Source organism: Lissotriton vulgaris, chromosome 11 (assembly GCF_964263255.1).
Source record: "Lissotriton vulgaris chromosome 11, aLisVul1.2, whole genome shotgun sequence".
In the NCBI taxonomy this organism is placed as follows: Eukaryota; Metazoa; Chordata; class Amphibia; order Caudata; family Salamandridae; genus Lissotriton; species Lissotriton vulgaris.
In genome coordinates, this window is record NC_141699.1 from 170,776,311 (window position 1) to 170,796,892 (window position 20,582).

Genomic DNA, 20,582 nt, shown 5'->3' on the forward strand with positions numbered 1-20,582 from the left:
CTCGCACCTCCGCCGTGGTCGCCGATAACGCCTCCTGGTCCGTGAGACTGCAGAGCCTAGCGTCGCCCACTCACCTGGTCGAGGTGACGGCCAACCGGTGCCTTCCTGGTACCCTCTGACTACTGGCTAGTAGTACGAACTTGGTCCCCTCTGCTTTCAGGTTTCTTCAATCTCCGATCCAGGCTTGGATCTCTACGAACTATTCAGCACTGGTCGCCGGCCAGCAACTCCTTTTCTTCCGGCTCCTGGCTCGTCAGCGAAGACCCCGACGCCTGTAAGACTTGTGCAGCCGCAGCCCTCGTGGCTAGGTAACTCGGCATTTCGATGCCTGCATAGCCTCCTTACTCTAGGGTCCCGAGTCCCTCGCTTCCGACTTGCCTTATCGGGTCCGCCCGAGACCTTAATCTTTCCGTGTCCTCGGACACTTGTTCCTAATTGTGCACTTGAAGTATTTGCTAAAGAGATTTGGTTTGTGCTTAGTACCCTGTCCTCATAAAGAGTACAGGGCTGTTGTGATTCTTAATAAATATACTGTTTATTTTCATAACACTTGTGTGGTGTCCTTTCACTGGGTGTTCAAGGGGTACATGTGTGGTAAACAGCTGGCTTAACACGCCCTCTCGAGTCTTTAGCCTTAGACTGCTCGTATCCACGCTACTAGGATAGCTGGTCTATAGGTTGACTTACAACCAAACACCATAAGGGTCGTTGGAACGATACATAGCGGTCGCTAGAATAGCGAACGTTGCATATCGGGCCAACTTCTCACAATGACGAGCTCAGCTCGTCATGAGGTACACTGCTCGTGTGCTCATGACGAGCTGAGCTCGTCATGACCGCACCCATTTTCATTAGGGCCCAGCACAGGAGAGGGATACCATCAGCAGCGATGGTGTTAAAGAACGCGTTGTACTTTCTAGGAGTCTAGAGAAGTAGCCTTGCCGTATTTGGACTGCATTGGCTATGACTAAATATGGATATGATTCTTATGCCTTTATAAGGGTATGATTTGTTATAACCACATAAGGGCATGAATCGGGAATATTTAATTAGGGTCCTTCATACGTTTACAACAGCTTCATACTCCTGAGATTTTGGTTATCTAAGCTTACACCATCAAGGTGAATCTTTTTTTTTTTTTTTTGGAAACCTTTATTGTGCATAAAAAGCATACAAATACAGGCCTACAACCACCTGGCTGGCCACGAAACTGTGAGCACTGTTGCAAGCTATACGGTACATCGGCAATAGGGCGATACTATTAGGCAATCAATTGAAGTTACACTAGACCATGCTGTACTGCCGATATGCAGGAGGAGTGAGGTTAATTTTAAATTTTTAAAAAACATTAACAAGAATTAGGTCCAGGAGAGCCATAGTCCAGTCAGTCCCACTACAGAACAGGTAGACAGCGGTCAGCAGGCGAGTCCCATGAGACAAAGGAACGTTGCAATCAAACTAGCGGCATCGCAAAGGTTACGACAGGATATTTAAGCAAGCAATACGGCGAATGCAGACATGAACCCACCCAGCTTCAAACCAAACTACAGCCCAGGGACAGAGATAGGACGAGATTTAGTGAAAGAAAAAGAAAAAAATAAGGCCCATAGAAACGAAAAAACGGACATATAAATCCCCCCACCCTACACGCATGCAGAGGCTACGGCCTACCCCCCCACCCCCCTTGCAGTGTGTCTGTCGCCCATTAGAATACCCGAAATATAGAAGCAAGAGATAAGAAAGAAAGAAGAAAGAAGAAGAGAACCATACTAGAAAGCCGGAGGAGGGCCAAATTCAATTATTCCCGGTCAATCCCGCCATGCAATCCACCCCCACCCCGTGAAGTGGAGAAACCATAGCAACCTCATTTACAGTATAAAACGGGGCGAGACATTCCGGTGCGCACAGTCCAACGTGTACTTATAAGTGTTCCAAGCCAAGTCCCCGCCAGCCCGCCAGTCCCGGTCATGAAACGGAGTTTCTCAGCCCTGGCCAGAACGCGACAGTCCCCCTAGGCATGGCGTCCGAGGAGGGCCCGATCCAAACAAAGCCGGAAAGCAAAATGGCCACCATCGGAGAAGAAGGGAGAGGTAGGGACAAAATGGACGTCCACAGGCATCAGCCGAGCCGCAGGCAAGCAGGAAAAGTACCCCCAAACACACAAATCGACATCGGTTCCGTCGCTGGGAGAAAGGTACTTGGGAGGCAGCAGGCTCAAGGGGACACAGTTGTAGCAAGAATGGAGGTTGGGGAAACAGCAGCATCCCCACAAACAAAGTCTCGGACCCCGTAGATAACTGAAACAATGTATCCCCAGTAGAGCTGCCGGGCTGCCATTCACAGGAGTAGCGGCATCGAGAGACAATCCTCACTTCCCCTTCATTGCTCGGCACTTCGATATACCCCTCAGCGACTAGCAAAGTCGAATCAGTGCAGCGCCGAGAATTGGCCGGTCGGACCCATTCCAACCGCTGTGCTGCATCGTCCAACCGTTTGCCCACCTTACCGGAGAGTGCTCGCCATTCAGCCCTGAGCTCGACAAGTGCAGCAAAGACGTCCCCGCAGGTCGGCTCCGTCTGCGAGCACAGCTGCTCCACAGTGCGAGATGATGAATGTAGCGTAGCTCCCAGTTCGCTATCGGGCAGGGGGATGCTGGTATGAGGCGAGATAGCACTCGTCGTTGCGGAGAAGGCAGCCGCCATTTCGAACGTCTTGGGAGGTGCAAAATAAGAAGGGGGCGAACACGGTCCCAAAGGGTTAGGGTCCAGGCATGTATGCCGCACGATCCTGGAGCGCTGCACAGAAGAGGACACCGCCACCGCGCTGCGAGTCAGGGGCAACCCAGGGGCGACCCACACAATGGCCAACGCAGGTCAGCCTCAGCGCCGGCCAGGGGGATGATCGCTACAGGTAACCACTTCTCCACCGTGTGCCGGTCTCACAAAGCGGGGCTCCCGGGTGCCTCAAAAAAGGAATCCGCCCGACACCCCCTGCGACGGCAATACGAGACAGGGGATCCACGCTCCCCGGGGTCAGCGGGCTGTAGCCGGTCTGGAGGTCCACGGCGGCAGGGAGCGACACTGGTTTCATAGCCTGGATACGGAGACCGTCACCCGGCACGATGATATCTCCGGGAATCTGGCAGGTAGGGACCTCGGAGGAACACTGAGAGTATCAGTGCGGTCGTGGCTTTGTTCCGCTGCGGCTCAAGCCCGGATTAGCGGTCAGGATGTAGGTGCGGAACGCACAAGCTTGCGGAGCCGGGAATCGAGCGTCCGCTCAGGTCGCCATCTTGGCTCCTCCCCCATCAAGGTGAATCTTAATAATTTAACACAACCCCCTGTGCTTCCCCCCAGACCTGGAGCCGAAAAGGATTAAGGTGTTTGGGAAATGGATGTTCTCCTTAGCCCATTATGCCTTTTAAGCTGATATATACATACCCTGTGGGACATGGCTAGCATAATCTTGTACGTGGTTCCAGAAGAATGTAGGGCCTTCCCGGCTCAAACCATTTCGGCAAAAAAGCTGACTCTGTCCTAAAACACTTTATGGTATGTTGGGCTACACCACATTCTCTGAGCCTCTCAACGGCTGCCAGACAGTTTTCCCATTGGTTCCCCCCTTTTTGCGGTTCCTCTAGAAATTGGAATACAGGCCATCCCAAGCCCCACACCCACACTGCCTGCAAGCCAATCCTTCCATGGCAGGGGAAGGGGATCTAGCAGACAACATGCAGGGCACCAGGGGCATTGATCTTCCCAGTCCAAGCTGCTTTAGTTTTCCCTTAGTGGCTCGCTATTGCCCTGTGGGGTTCAGAATGCAACACTTTCTCCCAGGGTGACAGTTCATCACATCCTACAGATCGCTCCTCTAGATCGTCCAGCAGGTCTACTCTATTCAATTCTGTTATGGCCCACTGCAGCTTCCACTCACATCGGCGCATCTTTTAGAGGAGTACCTAACCATCTCACTAAAAAGTGCAAGCTCATCTGTCCAAACGGGTCTTCAAGAGCGTTCCAGACCCAGAAATAGGGCATAGTTGTTTATCCCGCTATATCCTCAGGGCAAAGAAGAATGGGGGCTTTTGTACTATTTTACATCTTTGCCCTCTAAATACCTGTGGAAGGACAAATTCAAAATACTCACTGGCCTAGGTTCTGCCTATCTTGGATCCCGGTGACTGGATTGTAGCATTCTACCTGGAGGAAGTTTACTTCTTTTAATGTACCCGCTTTGCAGTCCCACAGATGTTTCCTGCAGTTCGAGGTTGGACAAGAGCATTTTCAGTTTACAGTGATCTACTTTGACCTTACCCCAGTGTCCCTCAAGTATTCACGGTAGTGCTGGTTGCCACCCATCTTCAGAGATTGGGGGTACCAATTTTCCTATACCTTGATGACTTCCTGTTAAAGGTGGGCTTTCCACAGTCAGTCGTAGACCACCTCCAGAAGATGGTGCACCACCTGACAACTTTGAGTTTCTGGATCACTGGCCCAAAGTCACACCTAGCTCCTTCACAGAGACTTCCTTTTATAGGCGCTATTATGGACACAGTGCAGTTGAAGGCCTTTCCTCCATCGCAACGAGTGCTGGACATTCGAGCAATTCCCCCGATGTGTCAGCTTCAGGCCTGGATCTGGGTGAGAGTAGCTCTGAGGCTTCTTGGCCCGTTATCCTCATGCATCTTTCTTGTGTACTGCATCAGGTGGCATAGACTAGCTCTGTAGTCTGATTTGAACTCTCAGCGGGCCCAGTACCAAGGAAACCTGTCTGATGTCATCCAGGTTTTGTAGAAGACTGTACATGATCTGTAGTGGTGGCTGCCCGACTGCAACCGGACCAGATACAGACCCTCCTTTCCCTTCCCCATCCAGAGCTGATAGTGTTGACTGAGGCATCACTTCTGGGTTGGAAAGTTCATCTGGGAGAGGTGGAGATCAGAGGACACTGGTCTCTGACTCCAATCCAGCTTCATATCAGTCTCTTGGAGTGGATGGCAATTCATCTATTGTTGAAGGCCTTGCTACCATTCATGAAGGGAAGACTAGTACAGGTTTATTTATTTATTTATTTTGAACGTTTTATATAGCGCGAACAAGATCTTTGCAGATATCAGAGCTCTTTACAGAGCAGGGGATACAATCAGGAGAGTGAATAACAGGCCATTAGGTATAGCATAATTGTAGGTAATAGGCACAGTAAAACAGATACATCAACAATGCAAGTAGTACAAGTAAGTGTGAGCATAGACGGTCAGGTAAGACAACAATACAAATAATACAGATAATCGCAGGGATCGAACAGATAATACAGAGCGGTGCAGAGACTTTAAAAATCCACGTTAATAGTTCAAGTGTATTTAGCCATGAGGATAGCTTTTACTTCTTTTATAAAGAGTGTGATGGAGGAGATAAGCCTGGTTTCAGGAGGGAGTTCCAGATCCTGAGAAGGAGCGTTTATAAGTTTTTTCCTTCCGGAATCTTCTAGGTTTTAGCAGAAGATTGTTTGTGCCTCTAGTGTTTCTAGAGCTGCCAGAGATTGTCAGCTTCTGGGTGAGGTATCCGGGTGAGCTCAGGTGTACAGCCTTGTGTGTCATGCAGGCAATTTTCAGATGAATTCCGGCTTCAAAACGCAGCCAGTTCAGGGATTTCAAGTCAGGGGGGATGTGCGAGTGTTTTTTTGACCCAGTGATGAGTCTCGCTGCAGCGTTTAGAGAAGCTCTTAGGGGTGCAGTAGTAGTTAGAGGGAGACCGCAGAGGGCGATGTTGCCGTATTCTATTCGATGGATGACTAGTGCTTGTACTGCAGTTTGGAAGTCTTTGGCTGGAAGGAAGGGTTTAAGTTTCCTCAGGGTATTGATTTGGTAGTTCGCTCCCTTAGTTGCCTTGCTGATATGTTGCTGCATGTTGAGATTGGTGTCGAGTGTTATGCCTAAAGATTTTGCTGAGTCCACGATAGTGGGTTGGACATTGAGTGCAGTTAGGTGTTTAAGCCAAAGTTGAGTGGTAGAGATCTTCGCGGGAGGTGAGATCAGTAGGAACTCTGTTTTCAAAGCATTGAGTTTGAGATGATTGTCAGCAAGCCAGGCTTGGGTGCTTCTGATCGTTGAGTTCAGCAGTAAAATGTCTTTGGGGGATTGTAATTTGAGATATAGTTGGGTGTCATCGGCGTACATGTGAAAGAGTACATTGGATATGTTGGACAGGCCTCAGGAAGGGCTCGCTCCCTCCCCGCATGACAGAGCCCGGACACCGGCTCTCCAAGTGCTACCCGAAGAACAACCCCAACGACCCTCAGAAGCAACCCGCAACCCGTCCCCTACGGGACGCCTGCTCCCGGACATCTCTGTATCACTGGCCCGGGCCACCGTCGGCACCATTGCCCGGCCCATCCGCCATCTTGGACACTGCACCACAAGGCCGCGTGGCCTCAGCTCGACCCCAACCCTGGGCCTGGCCAGGCCCCGACATCCCAGCACCACCATCCACCCAGGAGGTGAACGGACCACTTGGCAGGTCAATGGGAGAGAGGAGTGTCGATGGCTCTCCCCCGCCAGGTGCCGATCGCCCCCAGCCTCCCCGGGCGCTGGCTCCACCCCCCTGCTGGGTGTCTGGACTCCCTCATCCCGGACCTCCCGACCTCAAAGTGCGAGGGTCCGGACATCAAAGGGCGCCAGACCTATAACTGGGGCAGCTCCAGAGCAGGAAGGCAGTTGTATCCTGGAGTCGAGAGACACCGAGAAGAACTCATCCTTGACGGACTGCTGGCGCTGCCGCAGCCCTGCCTTGTGAACCATCGTCCTGCCTGCTGGCGCTGCCGCGGCTTTCTGCAACCTTTATCTTCGTTGGGACCTGCTGGCGCTGCCGCGGCCCTTTGCAACCTACATCCTCGTCGGGACCTGCTGGCGCTGCCGCGGCCCTTTGCAACCTACATCCTCGTCGGGACCTGCTGGCGCTGCCGCGGCCCGCCCTTCTAGAACTCCGAGCTCGAGGATTGTGAGCTAACCATCATTTCACCTCAATAACAGATTATTACCAAGACTGTCCCGCTACCCCCTTTCCCTTCCAGAGACTAGAATTGAGAGGACCCTCGTGTCCTGATCTCACTGTACCGTGATACTTGCTTCAAGAACTGCATATAAAAAGCGTTAACCTTATCCTTGTGTGATGTCCATCTGTGGGGGGGAAGTTACTTGTCTGTACGATCGCTGGAGACGGTCCTCCCCGGAGGCCTCTCCTCTTGTCCTCGGCCGACCCTCCAGGTCCCCGTCTAACATTGGTGGCCAGCGGCGCGATCCGAACCGACGCGTAATCGTACAGAGAGTAACTCACCCCACGACTCAACCACAATGACAACAAAAGAGAGCGGATCCACAGAGAAATTCCAGATGGAGAAATTAGAAGAGTACAGCCATCGAGAGTTAAAACAATTTTGCATGGAACTAGGCATTGCTACCACCGGGCTGAGCACGAAAGAGGACTTCAAACACGCCCTAGAAGCCAGGGCAGAAACAGGTGCAGCCGGACCCCGGAACCAGAACCTCGAGGCACCAGAGACAAACACCACTCCGACCGAAGAAAGGAGAGCGGGTCTCTCCCTGGAAGAGATCCAAGAACGAGAGAAAAGCAGACTCCATGAACTAGAGTTGGCACGGCTCCGGTTGGACGGAGAGCTGAAACTGGCGGAACAAAAGATAAATTTAGAACACTTACGGCTCCGAGAGGAGTGGGAAGAGAAGCAAAGGTAGAGAGAACTCGAAGAGAAAAAAACTGGCATACGAACACGAGCGCAAACTAGCCGAAATAGAAATGCGAAAACAGAACAAAGATCTAGGGGTGCCCGAGCGCCCGCACACCCCAGGCACTACCGAACCAAAGGTCCACATCCCCAAGGATGTCGTCCGAGAATATTATCGGAACGACGACATACAACAGTTGTTCAAAGCCTACGAGATCGCCATGACCTCCCACCGGATTGATCGAAGTGACTGGGGAGCCGGTCTATGGGGGAGGTTCGTCAATGAAGGCCGCGATGCCCTGCTACAGCTCCCGGACCACCAGATGACATCCTATGACCACATGAAGGCCGCCCTCCTCACTCGATATGGACTCACGCCCGAGATGTACCGCCAGAGGTTCCGCGACTGCAAACGGATCCCGGGTACAACTTGGGTACAACTTGGGTAGAATATGTGAACTATTTCAGCCGAGCCTTCGAGGGGTGGATCAAGGGCAGCCACGTAACCACCTACGAGCAACTTTTTAACCTCATTGTGTGGGAGCACCTCTCCAACAATTGCTTCATCGAGCTCAGGCAGCACCTCCTCAACAGTAAATTGACTGAACCTCGGCAACTCGCCGCTGAAGCTGACCGATGGGAAAGCACCCGAGTGGCCCGGAGTGGGCCAAGTGAACAAAACAGAACCAACCAAGGTACCCATCGCCCCGAGGAGGAGGAGGAGGCCAGGGAGGGGGCAGAGATGCCGTCCCGGCAGCTCCCGCCAGCAACACCCCGCCCCCGGCCGGTCGGGGAAACCCCCCGATGCGCCCAGGGTTCCGAGCCAACGTTACTTGCCACTGATGCCAGAGAATCGGCCACTATGCCAGCGACCCGAACTGCCCAAAGAACCAGACTCACGCACCCCGCCAGGTCGCTGCCGCCGCCCTAGGAGAGGAGCAAACCTCCGAAGAGTATGAAGAGTACGAACAGGAACAGCCCGAGTGGGAACCTGCCGCCATGGTCCTAGCTTGCCTAGGGGGAAGAGACATGATCCCGCGGGCTCCCCTACCCGCCAACACCAGAAAATACAGCCAGTGGGTGAACATAAATGGGCGCAAGGCTGAAGCCCTGCGCGACACTGGGGCCAGTGTGACGGCAGTCCGCTGCCACCTGGTGACCCCGGAACAAATCCTGCCAAACGTTCTTTGCCCCGTCCGATCGGCCGACAATTCAGAGAGCCTGTGTCGGATGGTTTGCGTCCCCTTCGAATGGGGAGGAGTGTCCGGAATGCTAAAAGTGACTGTCCCCGATGATGCCCCCGTGGACTGCCTCCTGGGAAACGATCTTGAGAGTTCCCCGTGGGCGACCGTTGAAAGAAGAGAGCACCTGGGGATGCTGGGCCTCCCGGACTGGGCGTGCGTAACAACCCGGTCCATGGCCGCCCGCGCCATCCCCAGACTTGAAGAACCCGAATGGCCAGCACCTCCTCCCCCGATCACTCCAGAGGAAGACACCCTCCGTACTGACCCCCCAGAGCAAACCCCAGAAGGGCCCGCTCAGCTCCAAGACCTTCCAGAACTGGCTCAGTGGCGTCAGGAGGGGGGACCCACCCAGGAACAATTCCGGCAGGAGCAAAAGACCTGTCCCTCCCTCGAGGGACTCCGACAGCAAGCCCTTGCCCAGAGCACGGGAGACACCGCAGGGGCCCACTGGGTCTATTGGGACAATGACCTACTATACAGCGAGCAAAGAATCGCGGAGTTGGGAGCCAGTCGGGTGCTGGTGGTGCCCCTCCGCTTCAGAGACTTCCTTTTGAACTTGGCACACGATGTCCCCCTGGCTGGGCACTTGGGGCAAGACAAAACGTATAACCGCCTGGTAACCCACTTCTACTGGCCCAAAATGCGAAATGACGTCTCCAACCACTGCCGGGCCTGCCCCACCTGCCAGGCCAGCGGGAAGAGCGGCCGAAAACTCAAGGCACCCCTGCAACCATTTCCCGTCGTCACCACCCCGTTCGAAAGGGTGGGAATAGACATTGTGGGGCCCCTAGACCCCCGAACAGCACAAGGGCATCGATTCATCCTGGTCCTGGTGGACCACGCCACCCGCTATCCCGAGGCCATTCCCCTTCGAACCGTAACAGCACCAGTGGTAGGCCGAGCCTTAATGGGGATCTTCTCTCGAGTGGGCTTCCCCCGGGAAGTCGTCAGCGACAGGGGCACGAACTTTATCTCCAAATATATAAAATCCCTCTGGCAGCAGTGCGGAGTTACGTACCGGTTCACGACCCCCTATCACCCGCAAGGAAACGGACTGGTCGAACGGTTTAACCGCACTCTCAAGGGGATGATCATGGGACTGGAGGAACCCCTACGCCGCCAGTGGGACGTGCTGCTCCCGTGCCTCCTCTTCGCCTACCGAGAAGTCCCCCAGAAATCCCTCGGTTTCAGCCCCTTCGAACTCTTGTACGGACACCCTGTCCGAGGGCCCCTCAGCCTGGTTAAAGAAGAATGGGAAATGGCCCCCCAGAAGACCCCTCCGGACGTATATAAGTACCTCCTGACCCTCCGCAACCAGACCCGGCGATTCAGGGAAATCGCTAAAGCCAATCTCGAGGCCAGTCAGGAGGAAATGAAGAAATGGTACGATCAACATGCCTCCTCCATCGAGTTCGAGCCTGGTCAGCAGGTATGGGTGATGTCTCCCATCGAGCCTTGTGCCTTGCAGGACAAATGGACAGGACCCTTCAAGGTGGTGGAGCGCAAGGGGCCCGTCACCTATCTCATCGACATGGAGTCCCCCCGGAACCCCCTCCGGGTCCTTCACGCCAACAGACTCAAACCACACTTCGTGCGCTCGGAGCTCAGCCTACTGATGGCTACAGACAGTGGGGCGGAGGAAGACTCCGAGCCCCTCCCTGACCTACTGAGGACCCGTGAGAAAGATAGTTCGGTGGACGGGGTCAGACTCTCCGATGCCCTGACCCCGGAGCAGCGCCAAGACTGTCGGGCTCTCCTGCTGCAATTTGCAAACCTGTTCTCCCTCACTCCCGGGGTCACCCCCTGGTGCCTTCACGACGTGGACACTGGGGACAGTCCCCCTATCCGACACCGGGCGTACCGAGTACCAGATCGGGTGCGCGCCTGCATCCAAGAAGAAGTCTCCATAATGCTCACACTCGGAGTCATCGAGCCCTCAGACAGCCCCTGGGCCAGCCCAGTCGTACTGGTCCCCAAAGCTGCTGCCCCGGGCACCACCCCCGAGCTCCGGTTCTGCGTCGACTATCGGGGTCTGAACGCTGTCACCCGAACCGACGCTCACCCCATTCCCCGAGCAGATGAACTGGTTGACCGCATGGGGGCTGCCCGCTACCTGAGCATCTTTGATCTGACAGCGGGCTACTGGCAGATCGGCCTCATCCCCAGGGCCCAAGAACGATCCGCTTTCTCCACCCCGGATGGTCACTACCATTTCAAAGTGATGCCATTCGGCATGAAAAACGCTCCAGCCACTTTCCAACGACTTGTGAACCAGGTATTGGCGGGCCTCGAAGAATTCAGCGCCGCCTACCTGGACGATATAGCGGTATACAGCCGCCACTGGACAGACCACCTTCACCACCTCCGAGAGGTCCTGCACGCCCTCCAACGGGCCGGCCTCACCATCAAGGCCAGCAAGTGCCAAATTGGCCATGGGTCCGTGACCTACCTCGGACACCAAGTAGGGAGCGGGCTGGTGGCCCCCCTCCAGCTCAAGATCGCTGCCATCCAGTCCTGGCAGCCGCCCGTCACCCAAACCGAGGTCTGAGCCTTCTTGGGACTTACCGGATACTACCGGCGGTTTGTGAAGGACTATGGCAGCAATGTGGGGCCCCTCACGGAACTCACATCCAAAAACAGTCAACTGGACCCCAGACTGTCAAGCGGCCTTCGAGAAGCGGAAGGCCGCCATGTGCACCGCCCCTGTGCTCCAGGCCCCCGACTACAGTTGTGAGTTCATCGTCCAGACTGATGCCTCAGACCATGGCATTGGGGCCGTCCTCTCCCAACTAAACCCCAAGGGAATCGACCGGCCAGTGGCCTTCATCAGCCGACGCCTGCTGGCCCGAGAGCAGCGCTGGAGCACCATCGAGCGGGAGGCCTTTGCAGTAGTGTGGGCCCTCAAGAAGCTCCGGCCCTACCTCTTCGGTACCCACTTCCGGGTACAAACAGATCATCGCCCCCTGCAATGGTTAATGCAGATGCGGGGGGAGAATCCCAAACTGTTGCGATGGTCCATCTCCCCGCAGGGGATGGACTTCACTGTGGAGCATCGCCCTGGCCAGGACCACGCCAACGCGGATGGCCTGTCACGCTTTTTCCGCCTCGACGAGGAGAGTCCCCAAGAGGATGGGTGACTCTCCCCGCCTTCAGCTGGGGGGGACGCATGTTGGACAGGCCTCAGGAAGGGCTCGCTCCCTCCCCGCATGACAGAGCCCGGACACCGGCTCTCCAAGTGCTACCCGAAGAACAACCCCAACGACCCACAGAAGCAACCCGCAACCCGTCCCCTACGGGACACCTGCTCCCGGACATCTCTGTATCACTGGCCCGGGCCACCGTCAGCACCATTGCCCGGCCCATCCGCCATCTTGGACACTGCACCACGAGGCCGCGTGGCCTCAGCTCGACCCCAACCCTGGGCCTGGCCAGGCCCCGACATCCGGGCACCACCATCCACCCAGGAGGTGAATGGACCACTTGGCAGGTCAATGGGAGAGAGGAGTGTCGATGGCTCTCCCCCGCCAGGTGCCGATCGCCCCCAGCCTCCCCGGGCGCTGGCTCCACCCCCCTGCTGGGTGTCTGGACTCCCTCATCCCGGACCTCCCGACCTCCAAGTGCGAGGGTCCAGACATCAAAGGGCGCCAGACCTATAACTGGGGCAGCTCCAGAGCAGGAAGGCAGTTGTATCCTGGAGTCGAGAGACACCGAGAAGAACTCATCCTTGACGGACTGCTGGCGCTGCCGCAGCCCTGCCTTGTGAACCATCGTCCTGTCTGCTGGCGCTGCCGCGGCTTTCTGCAACCTTCATCTTCGTTGGGACCTGCTGGCGCTGCTGCGGCCCTTTGCAACCTACATCCTCGTCGGGACCTGCTGGCGCTGCCGCGGCCCTTTGCAACCTACATCCTCGTCGGGACCTGCTGGCACTGCCGCGGCTCTTTGCAACCTACATCCTCGTCGGGACCTGCTGGCGCTGCCGCGGCCCGTTGTAACCTACATCCTCATCGGGACCTGCTGGCGCTGCCGCGGCCCTCTGCAACCTACAGCCGCATCGGGACCTGCTGGCGCTGCCGCGGCCCGCCCTTCTAGAACTCCGAGCTCGAGGATTGTGAGCTTACCATCATTTCACCTCAGTACCAGATTGGTACCAAGACTGTCCCGCTACCCCCTTTCCCTTCCAGAGACTAGAATTGAGAGGACCCTCGTGTCCTGATCTCACTGTACCGTGATACTTGCTTCAAGAACTGCATATAAAAAGCGTTAACCTTATCCTTGTGTGGTGTCCATCTGTGGGGGGGAAGTTACTTGTCTGTACGATCGCTGGAGACGGTCCGCCCCGGAGGCCTCTCCTCTTGTCCTCGGCCGACCCTCCAGGTCCCCGTCTAACAGGATGCTTGTAGCAAGGTGGTGAGCGGTTCCATAACTAGGTTGAACAACGTTGGGGATAGGGAGGATCCTTGGGGGACACCTAACGATACAGGTATTGGCGCGGACATCAGGTTGTTGCTCTTGAATTTCTGCGACCTGTTGTGTAGGAAGGAAGTGAACCACTTGAGAACAATCCCAGATAGACCCATTCTTGTGTTTAAAAGTTCGAGTAAATTCTCATGTTTGACGGTGTCGAATGCTGATGAGAGATCAAGAAGGATGAGGAGGCAGGTATCATTTCGATCTAGGAATTGTAGGGCGTTGTCAATTATGTGAGTCATAGCAGTTTCTGTACTGTGTCCTGCTCGGAAACCTGATTGATGAGGGTTGAGGAGATCAAACTGATCAATGTGTTTAGTCAATTGTAGTTGTGCGCATTTTTCCAGGAGTTTGGCGAGAGTGGGAATATTGGTAATGGGACGGTAATTGTTTAAATCAGATGGGTCGGCTGTCGGTTTCTTTAGTAAAGGTGTGACTTGTCCAACTTTGAGGTAGTTCAGGGATGGTTCCTTGTTGAAGTGAGCTGTTGATAATTTTAGTCCAGAGTGGGAGGAGCAAAGGGGTGAAGTTTTTGACAGCGTTAGCAGGGAGGGGGTCCGTGAGGTGATTGGAAGGTTTCAATGTGCTGTGCAGTTTGCCAATTTCTTCTTCAGAGTAGGTGTCAAAGGATGACCATGAAGCATTGTTTTTGGTTCAGTGGGTTTAAAGTGGGGTTTGGAGTAGAGGCTTGCGTCAATGAGGAGATCACTCTTTATGTTGTCAGTTTTTTGGATAAAGAAAGCAGCAAAGTCTTCACAGGAGGGTGCTTCGCGCATAGGGCTGAGTGGTTGGGGTTGTTCCTTGTATTGTGTACTGATTAGCTCAAACAGTTTTCTCGGACGGTTTTTTGCTTGGTCGAGCTGGAGGCTGAAGAAGTCTGATTTTGAGCGCTTTATTTTCCAGAAGTAGGCGTTTCTTTTTTCCTTCAGGGTCTTTAGGTGCAGTGCAGAGGGAGCTGATCTCCAGGTGCGCTCTGCCATTCGCATGGCTCGTCTATCCTCATTGAGACTCCCGTCGTACCATGGATTGGGGATTTTAGCGGAGACTCTTTTTAGCTGCATGGGTGCAGCCTCATTAATTATTGAGGTCATGGCGTTGAGATAGTGGTCAGTCAAGGATTGGACGTCCGTAGCGACGGAAGGCAGGTTCTCAATGACAAAAGCACAGCCATGTGGTACTGCAATAAGCAGGGTAAAGTGGGGGCCCCTGTTCCTGTGCCAGAAGGTTGTCGACCTTTGAGGATAGCTGGAATGTCAGGGCATCGCCCTGATTGTGAACCACCAGGTGGGATTCTTGAATGCACAGGCAAATAATCTCATCCAGTAGTACCTGGCGGATCCCAAATGACAGCTGCACATTGAGGTGGCAAGTGGCATCTTACGAGAATGAAGAGAACCCTGGCTAGATCTCTTTGCACCCATTAAGAATATGCACTGTTCAAACTTGGATTTCCAAGAAATGCTTTTCATAGAAACTGCATTTTGGCTGGAGTGGACCAAGGGATCCCTGTACGCCTTCCCACCTCTGCCTCGCCTGCTCAGTTCTGAAGAAAATTGGGAACAACCGGGTCCAAGTGATCTCAGTCATCTTAGACATCATAGTGTCCCTGGATTGGGCTAGGAGAGCGTGGTGCCCTTACCTTGTGAGCATGTGAATCTGCCACCCGATCAGTGTACCACTTCTGGAGGATCTTCAGTTGCAGCAAAGGGCGAGGTTCTCCACCCGAACCTGCAATTTACACCACCATGCGTGATTTGCTAACTGAAGTTGTGGATGTCATCCTGACTGCAAGGCACCCTTCCACAAAGCAATTTATGCCTGGTCTCGGAAGAATTTGTGCGCTGCTGTAGGGTCCGCAAGGCAGTTCCTTTGTCAGCCAAACTGTAGCTATTTTGTTTTTCGTTTTGCTTTGGCCCAGCAAAGCCTTTCAGTGGACACCATTAAATGTTTGTTTAAACCACCTGTTGTAATGGATTTTCTTAATGGTTTGATATACATGTTCTCTTCTAGACCTTGTGCAGTGCCACAGTGGGACCTTAATTTGGGGTTGACATTTATCATGACTGCTGCCTTCGAGCCGATACACAGCTGCTCATTGCGTCTTTTGACCCTCAAGACTGTCATTTTCATTGTGATCCTTTCAGCTCATTGCATAAGTGTGCTTTAGGTCTTCTCGGTGCAACCATCCTGCACCAGCCTCATTTCAGACAAACTGGTGCTGAGAAGCAGAACGGCTTTTGTGGCAAAAGTCGTGACTCCCTTTCACGTTGGACAGCTATTTTCCTCCCACCATTCTTTGCTCTACCTTATCCCGTGAAAGAGGATAGACTCCAATGGGTGTATCCCAAAAGGGTCTTGAGCTTTTACATCAATAGCACCAAAGACCATCGGGTGGACAGTAACATTTTTGATCAGTTGCCTTAGTCAAAGAAAGACAAGGTGGTACAGAGAAGGACTTTGTTAAGGTGGATAGTCCTTTGCATTCAGTTCTGCTACACATTGGCCAAATAGCAGCCTCCAGAAGGACTGAGGGCCCACTCCACAAGGTCAACCACTGAGTTGGCATGCAAAGTGTCTGTCCTTGACATCTGTCAGTCCACGATTTGAGCACAGGGCACATGTTCACAAAGCACTACTGCCTTGACAGTCTGGTCTGATGGGAAGGGCAATATTCCCATTTGGTCATGCAAGAGTTGTTGATCTGAGTCCACTCCACAGGCCCTCCACATTTGGGATTACAGCTTTGGTATCGATTCTAAAGGTGAGGGGTATGAGGTTAGAAGTAGCCATCAGAAGAATATTTTAATTACCTTTGTTATTCTCTTTTTGGTGGATACTCTATCAAACTGCAGAATCTTCACTGCGCTTCGACCTGCTTGCTCTGTTGAGTAGACCTTTCTTACCATCTGAACACATTTTTAACTTGAAGATCTGAATAATGGTACTTCCAATTGTTTTGGTCTCTTTGTTCGGAGGGGCGGGAAAAGTCAAGGAAGAAACTGACATTGGCGTGGCACATATATTGGGATCCCCTCTGTCTCTTCTCGGTTGAAATTCTACCAAAGCGGAGTCGCACAGCTCCATATGATAGCACACAGAAACACTCTTATAAAAAAAGTTTAGGGATCTTGACTGGCATATAGGATATATTCAAACCTAAGAAATATGTAGTTATCTAGAGCATCTACCAGAATGAGTGTTACCGAAGGAGAGTAACTTGTTCTCCACTAAAGCAAAGGGTGGATTGAGGCATGCGCTGGCTAATGCTGCTATGCCCAAGAAGTTATATGTGGAATAGCTGTTGCTACGGGCCATTCATTGAGTAGTGCTCTCATTTATTTACCCCAACAGCTCTTGAAGGCAGTGCTTCTTTTTCATTAGGCAAGTGCCATCGTTTTTGGAAAAAATTTGCAATAACGAAAAATACCACTTCCTAAAAAGTGGATTAATCTGTGGAAGAGTTAATTATTTTATATACATATATCCCACTACTCAATGTTCATTTTCTGGAAGATCGGTTAGGAAAACCAATGTCCCACCAGGTGAATTGCATGCCATGTTCACAGACGAAAAAGTTTGGTTTAGTTCCGCAACCCTACTTTGCCCACTCCAGTGGGCCCATAAGGTGCGCTGTTATTCACATACTTAACTCTGGTGAAAAAGGCTAGGGGGATGTAGATTATGTGCGTGGAAACACCTGTATGCCAAAACAACTATGTTAGATGGAAAAAGTGCCTGCAGAAATACAGCTGATCTCACTTGGAAAAACAAGTTAAAATTACATCAGTGCACCTCATCCCAGTCCCACGCTCATTTAATTGCCATAAGGTTGCCCTTTATGTTCCTTAAACCCTGAAATGAATGTTTGTTTGGTCATGTCATTTCATATTTCAGTTGTTTTGGTCAAATTTTTGTATTGCTTTCTTTTGTAAAGTAGTCATCGTCAGGTATTCAGATGATGTCTCTAAGACTTTAGGAAATGCTGGTCTAATTACTGATTTGGTTGGAGAGGCATGTGACTGTGACTTTGGCCAGAAAGTGAAGTGCGGTTTTATCCCTGCAAAGTCATTAACATGTATTTGATACTTCCTGTTCAAATAAGGTTAAATCAAATAGTTGGGGGTGGTGGGGTTTTGTGCAATTTCGATGTGTTTTGCTGTAAAAAGGATAGTGTCTTTTTAGTTGAAGAAGCCATAGTTCACAATATATGCATCCACACCTACGATACTGATTTGCAAGTTCACATGTCTTTTTCAAAACAAAATGATTTAAGGTATATTCAGTAACAGCCCGATTTGTCATATTGTGTAAACAATAGCAACTAATGTAATGTGTTGGTAGAACATTTACGACCTCTAATGTATGTTAAAACGTTACAATTCTCTTCTTTTGGGTTTAAAATCAGTATGAAGCTTAGGGATGTGGACAAGGTTTTCAATTGCTACTAGTTTATTGAATCCTTATCCTTGAGATAAAACTATATTTCATGCAGTGTCATTTTTGTGTAAAGGTTTTGCAATGTACGTCTTGTGGAACAGCTGAATATTTTTGTATGTTTTGTGTACATTTCTTTTTGTTAACTAGGCTGGATAACCTGATTTTTCATCCAGAGAAACCGGAAGTTCTGGCAGTCCTGGATTGGGAGTTGTCTACATTAGGAGATCCCCTTTCAGACGTTGCTTATAACTGCCTTGCCTATTTCCTTCCCCCTGATTTTTCAATTTTAAAAGGTAGTATGTTTATACACATTAAAAACAATGTTGCGCCTCGACTGTACATTTACTTGTAATTGCATTGCTCTATTTAACATAAGTAGCTGTGACCCATCACACAACAATCTCTTTCTTGTGTTTTTCCAACACCGTAGGATTGAATAACTGTGATTTGCCGGAGCTTGGAATCCCATCTTCAGAAGAGTACTTTCAGATGTATTGTGATTACATGCAAATTCCTCACCTTGAAAATTGGAGATTCTACATGGCCTTTTCGTTTTTCAGAGTGGCGGCTATTTTGCAGGGTGTCTACAAACGTTCTCTCACTGGTAAGAAAAACATCCTGAGAAGGTACAATGTGGAGAATATGAAGCCCAAATAATAGACTTAGGATATTGATTTAAATTGAAAGATAGCTTTGAAATTTGATAGCATTTATATAACTTAACCTCAGTCTGGTTTCTCACTGGAGCTGAACCACCTGGTCCACTAGGAATCAATAATGTTATGTCAAAAACCCTGGTGCGCTCTTGTAGTTCAAGCACCCCCCACACCAGTATAACATTTGATTTCATGCCGCTGTGCACATCCAAAACACATGGCCATTTCCTCTTTACAAAATTGTTTTTTGACATGTATATGCACTTCTTAAAACGGATAGGAACGCCCACCCTGGCAGCCGTGGGGTTATCTTTAAGAAGCTTAGTGTGAGCTAGATTTAGATTCTGTTAAAGTTTTGCCATTTCACCAACTATTTGAAAGATGGCAAAACTGAGAAATCAAATACCTATTACTGTACAAAATGATGATATATTGGTGATTCCGTTTTCACTCCACTTGTTTTGTATAGCTCAAAAGAGAGCATTTCACAAATGTAAAACCTTTGGTGCTGTAGTGAAAACTCGCTTTTTACATAGCATTATGTTAACATTCTAACAAAATCGTGTGTGCTGTTTCCAGCAGCTGAACAAAAGAAAACTATACGTCCCAAGTACTGCTAGTATTTTAACATCTTGTGAGAAAAAACTCGCGCAAAATACATCTGGCTATCTATTATTAAAGAAGGTTTATACAGAGGAGCATGGCAAGGAACCCTGGATATGCATGTCTCATTTTCAATCTGCTGACAAAATATCCCGAAGGAACTGGAAAAAACTGTAATTCACAGGACAATTAATTGGAACAATTATAACAGTTTAAAAAAAGCAGACCGAAGAATCATTGGCTGTCAGCCTGAATGTTGCGGAAAAATTAGCATCCAAGCTATGTTACAGAAGTGAGAAGGGTGCAAATTGTTGCACTATAGGGCCGGCTGTGGTAGTGTTTGTGGGCTGGTGTCCCACGCAACTGTAATGAGTTGGTGTAGGAGCAAGTTATTTGATGTAGTAGAGCAGTTTAGTGCATTACAAGAGGTGAGAGCACAAAACCACTGGGAAGAAGCTAAGCACAGACTAAGGTGATCTTGAAAATATAAGACACATTGACCCATTGAGGGACTGAGAGACTGAGTTATAAACTTAGCATAGGTTTCACACTAACCTTGGCTCCGGATACTAGATCTTGGCTATGGGTCTGTTTCCTAAGTAAATTCCATGGTGTGACACATGGGAGACCTGGAGGAGGAAAAAAGAAACAAGAGGTTTGTTTGGTGCTTAGGCTCTCTCTGGTTTCTAATGTAGATGGGGAGCTGTATGTTGCTCTTATTGAAAATATATTTTTAATAGGTGACCCAAGAGGCATCAAGAGCCATAAGGAATAAAACATGATTCTGGTAAGTCAAGCAGGGCTCCTATACCCTGTCTCCATCAAGGAAGCACAAATAATAACAACTGCGCAAGACATTCTGTGACCCATACTTACACAGAAAACATCCCCAGAGTGGATAGGCCAGGAAAATGGGGGAAATAATGTTGCAGCATACTAGTTTGAACAGTGAAATTGGTATAGGGATGCACAGTACAATAGGACGGTGGAGTGACATCCAGAAGAAAGAAAGTGATAGGGCATAGATGGAGAGGAGAGAAACATGATGAATTGGAATATAATTCCAACACTGAATCAGATGGCTCTTTAAAGAAAACCCAGACGAAAGTAAAAGGTGACACAAGGGTTCCCTGAAAGAATTGTTGATAAAGGAGCCTGGAGACTCACCAAATTCTTTAATTCTGGAATAGTTCTTTGAATGGGGTTGCAGGAAGCTGAACACAAATCGCCAAGTTGAGGGATTTAAGCAAAAGGGCATGACCATAGTTGTGATGCTGTGGACTTAGTTGCCAGACCTCCATACGGTAAGGTAAGCAATACCTGTCCCCGAGCACAATGCAGCACATATCAATACTTAAGAGAAAAGGAAATCAAATCAGATTCTTTTCATTTTGTGTAATTCATTGAATCAGTTCCTTTTATTTCATTTTCTTTTCTC

The 20,582-nt window shown here is 50.8% G+C and overlaps 1 protein-coding gene across 8 annotated transcripts in view; it reads left to right on the plus strand.

The window, feature by feature from the left end:
- Positions 1 to 20,582, plus strand: part of ACAD10 (acyl-CoA dehydrogenase family member 10) — a 627,389-nt gene that overhangs the window by 366,960 nt on the left and 239,847 nt on the right. For all 8 annotated transcript variants that reach the window (XM_086943061.1, XM_086943062.1, XM_086943065.1 and 5 more), the window contains 2 exons: positions 18,033 to 18,178; positions 18,316 to 18,489. In XM_086943061.1, coding sequence (XP_086799187.1) covers positions 18,033 to 18,178; positions 18,316 to 18,489 — 320 coding nt within the window. The remainder of the gene's footprint in view (positions 1 to 18,032; positions 18,179 to 18,315; positions 18,490 to 20,582) is intronic.